The sequence below is a fragment of the Amphibalanus amphitrite genome, unplaced genomic scaffold, assembly GCF_019059575.1.
Source record: "Amphibalanus amphitrite isolate SeventyFive unplaced genomic scaffold, NRLGWU_Aamphi_draft 000210F_arrow, whole genome shotgun sequence".
Lineage (NCBI taxonomy): Eukaryota > Metazoa > Arthropoda > Thecostraca > Balanomorpha > Balanidae > Amphibalanus > Amphibalanus amphitrite.
The window spans coordinates 17,797-32,050 of NW_024881705.1; the positions used below are offsets into that span (position 1 = coordinate 17,797).

The 14,254-nt window shown below is 51.2% G+C and overlaps 1 protein-coding gene across 2 annotated transcripts in view; it reads left to right on the forward strand.

Moving 5' to 3' along the window:
- The window catches only part of LOC122385161 (zinc finger homeobox protein 3-like), a 56,265-nt gene that overhangs the window by 12,101 nt on the left and 29,910 nt on the right, over window positions 1-14,254 (forward strand). For both annotated transcript variants that reach the window (XM_043373235.1, XM_043373234.1), the window contains exons 2-5: window positions 234-373; window positions 2,963-3,070; window positions 3,966-4,092; window positions 13,059-13,279. In XM_043373235.1, coding sequence (XP_043229170.1) covers window positions 235-373; window positions 2,963-3,070; window positions 3,966-4,092; window positions 13,059-13,279 — 595 coding nt within the window. In that variant the 5' untranslated portion in view covers window position 234. The remainder of the gene's footprint in view (window positions 1-233; window positions 374-2,962; window positions 3,071-3,965; window positions 4,093-13,058; window positions 13,280-14,254) is intronic.

Sequence of the window (14,254 nt, forward strand, 5' to 3'; positions counted from 1 at the left end):
AAGAGAGTGCAGGCAAATTCATAATTATGCAGTTCATTTATTGCTTAGTACTAAAACATCTTTGCAGATCCAAACCTCCATCAATTTTTGTCCGCAATTTCAGAACATAGGCACTCCTCTTTGCTCTTAGTAAACAAAATAACTGGAAACACTTGAACAACAGAGAGCAAACGTCATGCCACTAGCAACTACTGATAGATTTCTAACAAATGTCTCCACTTCTTCTATTTCAGGATGATCAAAGTTGGTAACCAGACCAACTCACAGGACCCGCAGGCGGTCAACTCCCGAGTGTTTGTGGGAAATCTAAACACCTTCCAGGCGACGAAAACGGATGTGGAACGACTCTTCCAGCGCTATGGACGCATTGCAGGTGAGTGAATGGCTTATGGGCGCCATAACTACATGCATGTTCTACCTCTATGGCTGTTGGGATGGCAGGGGAATAATGGCCAATTGCATATCTGAGCAGCAACTGGGAGAACAGGGCTCGTATTCGGGAGCTTAATTAACTGTTCGGATATTGTATCCGACTGGTAGTGAGAGTTCACATCACATAGAACAGGTTAAACACTTTGTGCGCTCTCCTAAGGCTGCCCCGATCAGGGGTAAGTTTGTGGCGAAGCGAAAAGACGAGCAAAGTTCTGACCTTCCTCGAAGAGGCCTAGCCTGGAATGGCTCATCACCGTGCAGGTTCAACTTTCGATAAATTTGATGCTTGGTAGACAGTTTGCACTTTACTGTTTTTACCAGTCAAAAACGTTGTTAAACTTTGCTGAAGATAGCCCAAACAACAAGTAAAATTAAGTCACATACGAGGGTCAATTGTGCCGTAACAATTCACCTCACCAGTATATGTCGCTCGACAGAAGCTGTTCAAACAGCGTTGTGTCGGCTGTCGTTCATCCCATCCGGTTGTCGTTTGACATCCATTCTGTCCTGCTCATCTGTTCTGTGGTATTTCGGCAGCGTGCTCAGTTGCGCAGTCCCTTTGGGTCGTAGTTCGGGGGCCGTTTAGCGCTGCTCGCGGTGGACTGAGTGTGCCGGGGGGCGGTCGGAATGCAGCGCTCAGCATTCATGACGGGTCGCCGCGGACGGTCTAACCGGCGGCCGGTCAGCGGGACCCGGGGGGCGATCAATAACCGAACGGACGGACCGACCCCACCCGGTACACACCCGGGCTAACGGGTAAACAGGGAACCGACTCATCCGACCCTTCGTACTCTCTGCCCCGCCCAGGCGGTACGCTGCAGACATCACGGACAAAGTAAGCCGTCTGAGCCACTAAACCAATCACTTCTTCACTGAGAACAAAGCCGAATGAATCATGCTGAGCATGTCCTAAGGTGTTGCTATGGGTAAAAATATATTACAATTCATTCACTCTGATAGTTATACATCACCATGTGTTTCACTTGAATTTCCCGTTTTAAATGCACTATCCATACAAAAGAGTCAGTCAATAAACGGCAAATAGCCCGCTCCAAACACAAAGGGTGGCTCGTCTCGGACTGACTGAGATGGCGCCTCCGGTCCGGCCGGGGACAGACTCGAGTTCTCGGTATCAGTATGGTGCTCAGCTCGGTTTGGGTGGCGAGGTGTAAATGTTGAGACTCGGCGCAGACCTGCTCGGGAACACCTGCCGCGGATGGAGGACCGTTGACACATGCACGGCGCCACCCAAACAGAGGGGTGAATGAGTCAATTCCGCCGCCTCAGGGCGCACGCCGGAGAAACGTCATCCGGAAACTGAAGTGTGGAGTTTGATCAACAAGCGATCATGAGTAAACAGTCAGTCGAATATGATCATCACAGTGGCAAGTACAGTGAAAAAGAAAGACAATCGAAGGCAAAGGCTTTACATGATCACGACACTACACTGTAAAAACCCATGTCAAAAACCAGCACCCTGTACCTGCTTATTTTAAGCAGGCTAACTGGGTGCTAAATTTTAGCACCCTTTTCGAAAAATAGCTCCCTGTGCCGGCTTATTTTAAGCACCCTAAATGGTTGCAGCCATTTAGGGTGCTTAAAATAAGCCGGCACAGGGAGCTATTTTTCGAAAAGGGTGCTAAAATATAGTACCCATTTAGCCTGCTTAAAATAAGCAGGTATAGGGTGCTGGTTTTTGACATGGGTGCTAAACTTTTTTACAGTGTATAGCTGAATGCCAATATTTCGCCTTGTATAATAGTCCCCTTTTTTGTCTGTTCTGGCTATGCGTATTATGCAATGTGCAACTGCATTGTGCAGCATACATATTGCATACCTGGCTCTACCCTAGACTTGCACCTAGCAGGAATGCCCCAGTTGCTGGTAGACAAAATCGACCCGAACAGTCGCCATGCACCAACTGCAAGTGCTTTACCAGTGACAGTCGATTCTAACAAAAGATTCATAAAGCGGTGACGTCAGCCGGCAATGCCATCAGCCGCCGTTGGAAGGAATGCCGGTCCATAAAGACGGCGCCTGCAGACGGTGTCCTGTACGACCTGACGTCATTATGACGTCATCCGACGTCATTATGACGTCATCTACGGCACGCCGTCAGCTGTCAGCGGGGCGGGACGGGGACGGCGGAGGCGGGGTCTCCGTCGTTTAGCTGTGACACCCGACGGTGGTGGTATGCCGGGGGCGAAAAACGGCCCGCGGCCGCGCCGGCTGTCCGCCCCTAACGAAACGGTAAACCGGCGCCGCGCATGACCCGGGAACAAACTAAATCGGACACGAAGTAAGAGCTCATGACGCGATACTGCCTCAATGTCAAGGTTCAGGCAATATGTAAATGGCTGGAATTATAAGCGCATCATCAAGAGGATGACGAACGCTTTTGAACATGCCCTGTATCACCTTGTTTGACATTTCATTGACATTGCCAAGATGGTTCAATGATCTAAAGCTGAGTTCAGTTACTTCACAGAGTTATGTGAATGTCTGACGAGATGTATTTCTCCTTTCCCAGGAATCTCGATGCACAAAGGGTTCGCGTTTATTCAGTTTACGAACCCGTTTGACGCCCGCTCCGCCTGTATGGGGGAGGACGCACGCAGCATATTCGGTCAGGTGCTCGGTAAGTAGACAATGGAAAACCTCACCTTGCAACGGCACAATCCTTCAGTTCCATGCATTAGCCATGGCGTGTGTTATTTTCGCTGAGCATGAGCCTGAGATGTGATCTAATGCACATTCTTTTAGCATTTCCTTCCCGGCGATTCTCTGGCTCTGATGTGGTTGAGCGTTCCCTCAGCTTTCGCGACGGACGGAAGTTTTACATCGGCGTGTGCCTGACAGATTCCTTTGTCTTTCTTCCCTTATGAAAGACGTTATGTTTCATTTCATCACGGACAGCTCTCTTTATGACACATCTCATTGGGCCAGCTACATAAAGACTGCCCTCCGACTATCTCCCTGCAGTCCGAATGAGCCCTAGGACCTCCTATTTCCGACAGAAAATCCCCGAATGACCGCACGTCTGCGAGAAAGGGCCAGAAAACGACCCGACGACAGTGTTAGCCTTTCCGCAGACGTGGCTCGCTGAAGCCGACTCAAAGCCATCTTGCTGGTGCCTTAGGTTTTGACACATGTCTGTAAAATCGAGGAACTGTTCAGGTCACGTTTTCACATTGTGGTAATACATTTCCAATTTTCTCCATGAATTCAGTTGGTTGATTTTATGACTTGGAGCTCAGTGGCATCATTAAGCCATAAATCACAATTATCGATCCGGATCAAATTTAGAACGACCTTGAACATAAGTTCCACTCTCATCTGATCACCTTCTCGGCATTTCAATACTGTTAGACTCGATCAGCAGCTCCTTTTCCAATCAGCGATACTATAGGTATGTAAGCATGCTTCGAGAGGATGTAAATTGTAACCTCATGCTACACTGAAAATCCATGCATGCCGATCGCTGTCGGATTAAAGTGATAAATCTTGCCTGGCTCTCATTTTTTTTCCGGCAGATGTTAACATGGTAGCAGAACCGAAGCCTGCTCAGACTGGACGAAAAAGGCAACAGCAGCAACAACAGAAGCATCAACAGCAGCAGCAGCAGCAACAACAAAATGTGATACAGACGGCCAATGACTGGTGAGTGCAATCTGGTACAGAGGGAGAGGCTCTGTCCCACTGTAATAAATTGTGTGAACCCTACAAAAAAAAAAAACGAAAAGAAAAGAGTGGTTCGAGCCTCAGTGTCAGTGGTAAGGGTTTGCGAATATGGTTGACGCGCATATAGGGATGTTAATCAAATTAATTGGCAAGATTTCATAATTCATATACAATAAAATGGGATAATAACTTTCAAGGAATTTATTCCGGCAAAAGGAGTCAATAACATTGGACTCAATCCCATCAAGCTATGTAGTAAGAGGAAAACAGCACGGGTTTTCGCACAGCAGACACGCGTCAGTCGAAAACCAAAATCAAACATCTTCTTTTCATTTCTCCTCTTTATCCCTGAGGTGTTTCTTCAGTTAACCTATTCAGCATAAGCGGGTTAACTCACTTCCAGCGTAATTAACACGATAAGCCGAGACAACACGAAACAAGATCACCGCATCTTCCCATTCCGCCAATCAGCTACTCCGGAAACGAAGTGGCCGTGGCGCCGGAAGCGCTCGGCGGCGCCACTTCCGGCGACGACGGCGCGGGTTTCCGGTGGGTTTCCGGCGGCGGCGGCAGAAGGTGTCAGTCGCGGGAGGTCGGCGAGCAGTGGGGCGTGCCCGAGGGTGGGCCGGAGGACAGATGGGTGCAGGGGCGGGTGCTGTCTTCTGCCTCTATATCGCGGGCTGGTGTGGGGACAGAAATGTTATGGGGCAACTGTCGGGTCGCACCAGCTAAGGTGGCTTATACTGGAATTTGGATGACTTGTATCGCTGTTTTCATGAAAATTAGGTCACATGTACATTTGTGATGCATATTCTTACAAGCAAGCGAGTTTCCTAGATGAGCTGCTCAAGTGCTCAGTGCTCAGCCTCTACAGTGTAAGATTTATTTTGTTGAACTTTCGAGTCGTTCAAACATACAACGATGAAAGAAAATATGCATCATAAATAGCACTTAGCTTGGTTCTCTGGCTGCTGCGGTACAAGTTTTGGAGTTTCTCTAGAGGATTTTAGCGCAGTTCCATAGAGACCTCGGCTGTGTTGTATCATTTATTTCACATGGGTGCTGAGGACGGCAGCATTTTCCGGACGCTGTTTCATTTCGGACCTCAATCTGAGAGAATCGATATCCGCCGGCCGGGTTTGGTTTCGACAACTTTTTCTCGCCGCGCCGCGCTTGTCCGGATGGGGCCGAGTGACTGGCCGATTTATTTAGGCCGTCCGGCTCTGCAGGGCCGACGATTTAGAACGAGCCCTCGGAGCCGGGAGACGAGGCGTTCGCTCGGAAAACCCGACACTAATGCTAAATTTCACAGCCGGGCTGTGTGCGGCGGTCTGACCGGGCGCGCCTCCGAAGCAGCGGGGACGGGGCGCTGGCGGCTGATCTCACTGAGGGTCTTGGATGTGATTTTTATAAGACATTTTTTTCCGAAATAAGTGTTCAGTTGGAATATTTGTTCAGCTTTATTGATTCTTTTTTTTCAATCTCGTTCATCCTTCCAGCGCCGACAGGTCTGGAATCCATGGATGCTTCCATTGTCTAATAATACTGTCCACCTCGGCATGCATGGCTTTTTGTAGTTCAAGTTTTTATAACCGAAATGACCGAACCATGCATAAAAACGAGCCTATTAGCTAGATAGTGTAGCCATTACAAGAAGATGGCTACTGCTATACGTAATCAGTGATGTCTATGCTACCAGGAGCACACATATTGCTTGGCTGGAACATTTATGGATACGAACAGCCCGAATCGCATCGCGCTATTACATGCGGAATACATTTGTCCTTATTGCTCCACGGGATACCCTTAGCGGAGGCGGTCCTGTGCCTACTTACCCAGCCTGGCGGAGAAATATGTCGCACTTCTGCCGAACGACCGGGCCACGGGGTGCTCTCTGATCTCCATTTGTAGTTAATAGCGCGTAAAGCAGTTGGGGCTAAATGCTCAGGGATAAATAGTGACCAAAGCTCTACGTTGGCCCATCCGACGGGTCAGGATAATGACGCCGCCGAGATCTGCAAAACGAGCGGGGATTCGAGAAGCCTCTCATGGCAAAGTGCATGTGTCGGTTCTCAATCCTCTGTCGTTGCATACTCCTGAAGAGAGAAGATTTAAGAAGAGTAATGAGACGAAAGGGGGAGAGAGAGGGAGAGAGAGAGAGAGAGAGAGAGAGAGAGAGAGAGAGAGAGAGAGAGAGAGAGAGAGAGAGAGAGAGAGAGAGAGAGAGAGAGAGAGAGAGAGAGAGAGAGAGAGAGAGAGAGAGAGAGAGAGAGAGAGAGAGAAAGAGAGATTCGAAGTGAATTATTTTTTATCTCCGGGTGACACATTTGATGGGCTCTGAAAAGGGGATAAAAATGCGTATTTGTGAGCACTGAGCACTGAGCAGTGAGTAGTGGGTATGAGCAAAAATAGGTTTCGCCTCCGTCAAAGTCGCTCAGCGCATCTCTCGAGTGCATCGTAAGAATTTAACGTTTAATAACCCGGAAAACAGCTCTGCTGAAACCCATTTTGCTTTTATATAGCACTTGGCTGCTCCTCCGCGACGGTTTTACGGCATGTGCGCATGCTTTTCATGTGGTTTTTGCCGTACTGACAGCTTTATGATGTTGTTTGATCAACACCTCTAAACAGCTCTCCGACACAGCACAGAATTTAATGTCCGGTTTTTGTGCTGTTAGCTGCCCATTAACCGGCATTATGGCTGTCATTCGGTCGCGGGAGGTGACAGAGCTGTCGCCCGTCTGACAGCCGTTATCTGGGGTTCTGTCACACGGGGAGCTGCGGAGAATCTCCTCCCACGTCTCTCCCATTAGTGGAGTGTCCGCGGCCGCCGGGTGCGGAGTGGAGCTCGGTCGGAACTCCCATCTCCTGCACCCACTCATGACGGAGCGGTGTGCCTGATTAAAACCCCCGCGGCGTCCGCCGTCCGCGGAGAGCAAAGTTGTCCGCCGGAGACGAGCGGCGCGCTCCCTCTGCCGCCTGATATTTGCAAATGCCGTGAGCGATGAAGGGATTTTGTAAAACTCAAACGGCACTGCATGCTGACGCCTGGGGAAAGTTTTAATCAGGCACGGCCACGACGTCGGTTGTCACGACTGTCTGAAATTGCGGACTCTGTCATGTGCCGTTTCTGGAAATGCACATTTATTCCTAGCGGCACCGAAAGTTTCGCTTCGCTATAAACTATTCCGAACGACCGACAATAACGCAACATTTAAATCACCCGGATCCATGCCAGAATTAATCAGGTATTTTTATCTTTATGGAAGGCTCTAGCCTCCTAGGATTTCATGACTCTTTTTTGTGCCATATCAGCCTCATATCCAAGCATGCTAACATGTATATGATATTTTTTCAGCAGGGATTAGATATTTTATTAGGCGTACGAATTACGGTTTTCTAGTCACATGCAGGCTTTAAGTTACAAGTTATAACAATGCATTATAAAAGCTCAGTTCATTCCATACACCTATCAGACTAACTAATCGCAGCAACGTTCCTTCCTGCAGGCTAAGCTGGATGTAATCGGCCACCTTGACGATGCATTCTTTTTCTTCTTCACCATCTCTCTGGATGGAGCCCATATGCGTCCATTGTGCTCCCCACATACGCTCCATTTCGGCAGTTGATTGTCGGAGATGGTCTTTGTGCTCTGGCCATTACGCATACTCTTATGCCGGCGGCCTCTTTTGTTGTAATACCCTTTCATAAGCCTTATTCAGTCGGCCCGGGAGCTGCAGCCCGGCAGGGTTCCGTCGTTATATAGTTAGCTTCGCTCCCTTTCCTGAGCTGCTCTCTTCAGCCTCCGTGTCTCCGCGGCTACAGGCTGGACGTAAGGTTTTTATTGTGTGGAAATGAAAATTAGCTTTTTGTTTATCGCACGTATTTGTCAAAAATCACATCAAGCAAAAATACTAAGCAGAAATTTTAATGGCAACCTATCTTTTTGATTACTAAGGATTTGTCACTAATGTATCTGATCTAACTAAATGCAACCATACGCACGAAGGCAGGGGCAGGAACACGAGGGGTGCTACACACAGCCGGGCGCATATCTGACTGGCAGGGGTGGCGGTCCGCAGCCGCTGACGGGTGCACGGGGTCGGCGCGAGGCGCGGCAGGTCGCTCGGTCGACAGACACAACTGGAGCGGCGGTGCTCGGCGGCAACTGTGTTCTATTTTCACAGAGCGTCGCTCGTCGCCTCCCGGTGCCTCGGTGCCAATGTGAACCGGCGCCGGCCGCCAAAAACCACCACCAGTCCCTCCCAATAGACACGGCGACGAGAGCTGTGGCTTCGTCTCTCTGTTGAACGTTTCACGTCACTCCGGGGGAACGCTTATCAGCGGGAGAAAACAGGGCCAGTCTTAACTACTTAGAATGACTCAGTGAAGAAGGGACTCAGTTAATTAAACTGAGAGCCTCCCTCTGAAAGGCGTCAACTAGTCAATTCATGACACCTATTATGGATGAAAGGCTTCTCACTCAGATAAGCGTCTCAATCGCCGGAGCTAAGGCTGGTATCTGGTCCGTTTCTGACTCGCTCCCGCTGGCGCGCGCTGGGTTGTCGCCAGTCCGGGCTGGCCAGCGGAGAGTCACGCTCGGTCATCGAGACGGCCGGGTCATTAATTATCGATAGAGCGCGTCACTTTCGCGAGCCACGTGTCACCGCTCGTTACCGCCGCCGCGGGACGGCGAGGGGCGCCAGCGATGGACACTTTGGCTCGGCGCTCTGAATCCGGCCCCCGTCGGGGTCGCTGCTGTCGAGGGCAGAGTATTCGCCGCTCCGTGTTTGTTTTCGCCAGAGCCGCCGCTGGCGCTCGCGTTGTGTGCGTGACCTCATAGAAACAGAGAGGCGGCGCGTCAGAATAGCCGCACGGGTCGTTAGCGCCCAATCACGCGCGGCATAAGTGACGCGGCGAATGGTGCGCGCCGCGCCGGGATTGCCGCTTGCGGGCGGCCGGAATAATTTTAGCCGGTGACTCACGGCCTGTCGGTGGGAGCATCCCAGAGGGGGGGGGGGGGGCGAGGGGGACTTTGGCACCTGTTGCGGGCGATGTTTACACAGGACACTCATCAGCCAGTCGTGGGCTTATCCCGTCACAGCCGCGGCGCACGGCAGTCTGGTGGCGACGTGTCCGCGCCGCATATGGAGCCGCCGCGTCAGAAAGGACGCACTGTGATAGCAGCGTTTGATGAGGTTACGCCACGGCACATGGGAGGGACGACACAGAGAGACGTAACAGAGCGGTCCGAAAAAGCCGCGGAGGAAACGCGAGGGGCGGCGCGGGCGCGCGACAAATTGGCGACAGACGCCACGGCGTTTGACGGGCAGTCGCAGATGCGCTGTCACTCAGATATAGCCGATTGATGCGCCAATATAACAACAGCATCGGGGGCCGTGTTATTACAGGTGCGGCCGAGGTGGCCAAAATAGCCACCAGTTGATATATGGCCACGACAGGCCCTATTATGACCACGATGGCGGCCGACGTGCTTGCCAAACTGCAGAGGCGCTTCTCGCTGGTGCGAGACGTTTAAACAGGTGTCATATCTAAGGCATAACTGACGTGAATCGGAGCTTTGCGTTTGTTTGAAAATGTCAACACGATCAGCTGAGCTTGTACAACATAGCTGTAAACATGACAGTGCGCGGTGAAACCTTAGATCTGCAGGCGGCCAATCAGTCGCCCTTTACGTTTAGTCGGACTCTTCTCCGAATGCTGGGGTTAGTTTTTGAGTCAGAGTGTAAATATACTGCCAGCCTCAGTTAGCAAAGGTTAGGCTACTTAGTATAGTACATAGCAGCCGAGCTTGTCACACAAGCTCTTCATTTTACGACAGCTCACTGGTTGACTGCGTACATAACACGCATCTGCCTATCACGCGATCGTGTACAAAGTGCAAACAATCATGCGGTATATATGTTTGCCTATCATTTTAAAAACAAGCTATCAGCCCGGTTACTATGGTTCTGTGCCATTTTTATATAGAAAACATCTGTGCCAAAGTCCGCTAAATGATTGTTTGTGCTAACTGGAGCCCAATTCCACCATTTCATTTCACGCGAATACCCCCAGTCGTCTTATTCCTCAAATCTCAACCTGGGACTCCTGGATGCTGCGGCTACCGTATAAACTTCGTAATTAACGCCCGGCCGGTGCCGGTTTTCAGAATTAATCGTGTCGCTGTCCTGGAGCTAATCCGATCCCGGAAATTAACCACTGACAAAGTGTCCATGGCAGAAAAGTCATTAGCGCATTAGTCCGCACGAACCGTTTAGAGTCATCCTAACATGAACGACACGCTATTCTCAGAACATTACCGGTCCAGAATGGCTTTAACCACCACCGTGGCAATAGCTCACGCATCGGACGTCAAAAGCAGTGAATTTCTCACAGGTCTTCCACTGCCACTATTGTAAGAAGACGGTACGGATCCAGCCTGGCCATCAGGGGAGAGTGACTCGCGGTCCGGCCGTGAGCCACAGACACGGGGAACAGAGGACACCGCGGTGTCGCCACTAATCCTGCGGCCGTAATCAGGCGTCCAATTAATTAGAACTGGTGTCGGCGCGAGAGATAGAACAGGACGACAGTGGCGGCACGGTGCCGCTACTGATGACGCCGCGCTGATGGGCCCGGGCAGTGGTGTCAGTGGGAGCGGGAGTGGTGCAGTGGTGCAGAAAGCGGCAATGGTGATGGTGGGAGGAGTGGTGAGAGGGTGGTACCGAGAGGGGTAGCCACAGGGATGATGATGGGGACAGTGAACAAGATTGTTAGTAGGTTGAAACGGCCGACTTCACTCAGTTACCGCGTATACATGAGTAAAATCAATATTAATTCCCTGCAAAGCTGCACCGCAATTGTCAATTCAAAATCCGTTCGTAAAGTGCATTTACTTTCTCACGTATTTGTGGTTTGTGACTGAAAGTGTTGATAACGGGTATGGAGTGATGACCGGGATGATGACAGCCAGTGGTGACTATGTAGTGACAGGCGTACTGATGGTGACGCGGATTGGTGAAGGTGGTGACAGAGCTAGTGACAGAGAGGGATGGTAACGGCGACATGACTGATGTCTTGTGAGATAATCTCGTGGCAAGGAGGTAGGGAGACAAACGCTTTCAATTCACTCGGGATTTGCACTTCATAAGGCGTCCTGTCCTTCCCCGATGATGGCTTCAATGATAAGCATACAGCTCCATAAAACTGGCTATAGTAACTCAAGCCTGGAATCTGTGCATGTACTGACCACCTGATACTTTCACACACCACCCTCGTGGTCATCAAACACGCACTAATCACACTCCCACAACCATCAAAGAACCCACGCCCCTCCCTTCCCACCCCTCCCCGACCGCCCCCGCAGCGCACAGCAAGGTCGTTAGGTCCGCCGCGCCTGGGGGCACTCCGGTCGACCGGCTCGGTGCCCGGAGGCAGGTGCCGGGTCACGCGGACCAACGACCGATCTGACCACGACATAGGAGACCGATAGTGTCTGCTGGACCCACCGCCCTGCTGAGTTGCTGTCCAGGAAGGCCAACGAGCGGAGACGACACGACTGCCGAAATCGGCGGCGGTGTCGGACGATTTCCGCTGGCTTGGCTGGAGACTGGGGAGAAAGCTGGTTTGGTGTGAGGTGCTTGCGCTATTGGGTCTCTAAAGTACTGCATGGTCTAATCTGCAGCAACAGACATTTTATTGAGGAAAAGGGCAAGGATGGATGGCATTCGGAGCAACAAGAGCCTAGCTCAGTGATTCACAGAGCTTTTTTGTAGACCTTTCTGATGTCAAGAATGCACGTCAGAAATACCGTGCCCTAGGCCAACTGCACCATGATGCACTATTTCCTATTGAGTCTGTGGTCAAATAGTCGGTCTCCAATATCCTAATCAATCAATAACAACGACCAGCCAAGTTTCCCGCTTGAAATGACATTCTCACAGAAATTACCTCGAGACCACCCAGCTATCGAACTCAAAGTAGAATCGGAACCAGAAACGGCAGCGTTCATCAAGTGCGTGACCGAGTCCCGTTCGAGCTTTGGTCGTCTGGTTTAGGACACACGGGGACACAGGGGAGGGTTAGGGAGTGTGGGGAGGGGAGAGACGGCCATCAGACGCCCACGTGCCCCGATTCCCAGGCCGACGTCCATCGGTTCTCGGGTTCCACACGGGGAGGGAGCGGTGTGTCTCCGCCCCCGCCCCCGTATGGATTAGTGGACCGCACGGATTGCCGCCCAGGCCACGGTCGGGCAAGCCATCAGCGCGGCGACAGCCCGAGAGCCGCAAACAATGCCACGCAGCGGGCGACGCGGTGGTGCCATCGGCCGAAATGGACACCTCACCTGAACTATTTCACTTAAAATCGGCACCGACAGCTGGTGGTGTTTCCAGCTGAAAAATGAGCTGCCTCTTCCCGAACAGCCGAAGATAATGGAGAAGTAAAAGTTTTCACACCAAAATGAGTCAGGTTTCTGTTATTGTCGAGACACTTATACGACCGGATATTTTTTCAGTCGGTTATTTTCTTTTAAGCTGAGATGTTGAATCAAATAGCAATGAAAAAGTAAAATATGTTAACGACTTTTTGGTATTATTGTTCTAGGCTTATCGAAAAAAACCAACTTTCTTTTTTTACACAACTGTTTTAATTAAAGAACTTTGCAACTTTGCATTATGGCGCCTTATATGAAATGCTTGTGTTCACTGTTCCAACCTCTTGTTTCGAGCGTCAGATTATTTTTGCTGTCATGTTGGCTACTGTTCTCTTCATGATCGCTTTACCACGCTCGGTCCATTGCGCCTCCGGCAGGCTCTGGAACGATTTATGGCACCACAAACAACCCATATGTGTAAATGTTTACAGCTATACCCGCGTTCATGACCATTAGCCTACAAACATCACCTCCTAACCGATAAACCCCCCGTTTACCCTGCCGCCAGGTACTACGCGGCGGCGGCGGCTAACCCGTTCACGGCAGCGGCGGCGGTGCGGCTGGCGGCGGCCTCACCGCCCAACAAACGTCAGAGGGTGCTGGTGCCGCCGCACGGCACTGCCGCCTCCCCCGGCGGCAGCAGCAGCGGCCAGACCCCGTCACCCACCCCGGCTCCCGCAGGACAGCACGCGCCCAAACTGTTCTGCCTCGACGACCTCAAGACATACAGTGAGTGGCTGTACTACTGCGCGCTTAATGATGACGAGCGTATGCAGCGGATGAAGGTTGCTCGTTAAATCACAATCCATGGAAAGCTTCCTACTTCCTGCTGCCATAAGATTGAGAAAGTCTGATTTTTACGCATTACCATTCATTTGAAATATTCAGTCACATTCATCCATCTGAGCCCTGCTAAACTGATCCCGCGGCTTTGCTCCACCGACTCCGATAAGCGACTGGTCATCTATCGAACCCGAGCACTCATTTGGAGCCGGCTCACTCTAATCGCCCTGATCCCTGGCGCGGCCTTTTCGCCGAACCCTGCCCATCTCGGCTGAGCAGCGGGTGTGGTCTCTATTTCACCGTCTGCGTCGGCGGGCCGCGGGAAGCGGTCGGCGGGCCGCGGTGCTCCGCTGGGCCGCTCGGAGCCGGCCGGCGGTCTGATTACGGTGGGCCCGAGCCGCCCACAGACGCTGATGGGTGTCGGTGTCTGAGCTGGGGCGTAAACTGTCGGCGGCCCGGCCGCTGACGCCGCCAGCGGCCGCAGAGTTATGGGGAGGCAGCCCACCACCGCCCCACTGTGGGACAGCCGGGACAGCCCGCGACGGGAGACGGAGCGACGCGCAGATTGAGACGGGGCCGACGGATGGAAAACGAGCGGAGGTGCAACGATTTTAATCATGCTCTGATAGGAAGATACATTCAAGTACAATATGCTGCTGGGAAGTTGCGACATAAATTTACGACACAATTTGTCGACTAAAGAAGAAGAGAACATTGATATGCTCTCGGTAAAGCAAACCGACAAAAATAAAAGTTATATAGCAAACTCATTCAAACGAGCAATGGAATCCAGCGTGTCAAATGTTTGTTGCGGAAAAACTACTCGGAATGACACACAAGCTCAGTCGGCAATTCATTAAAGGGACTATCCCACCTTCTAAAATGTTGTTAAAACCAGTTAAATTGTGCCCGACTTTATAG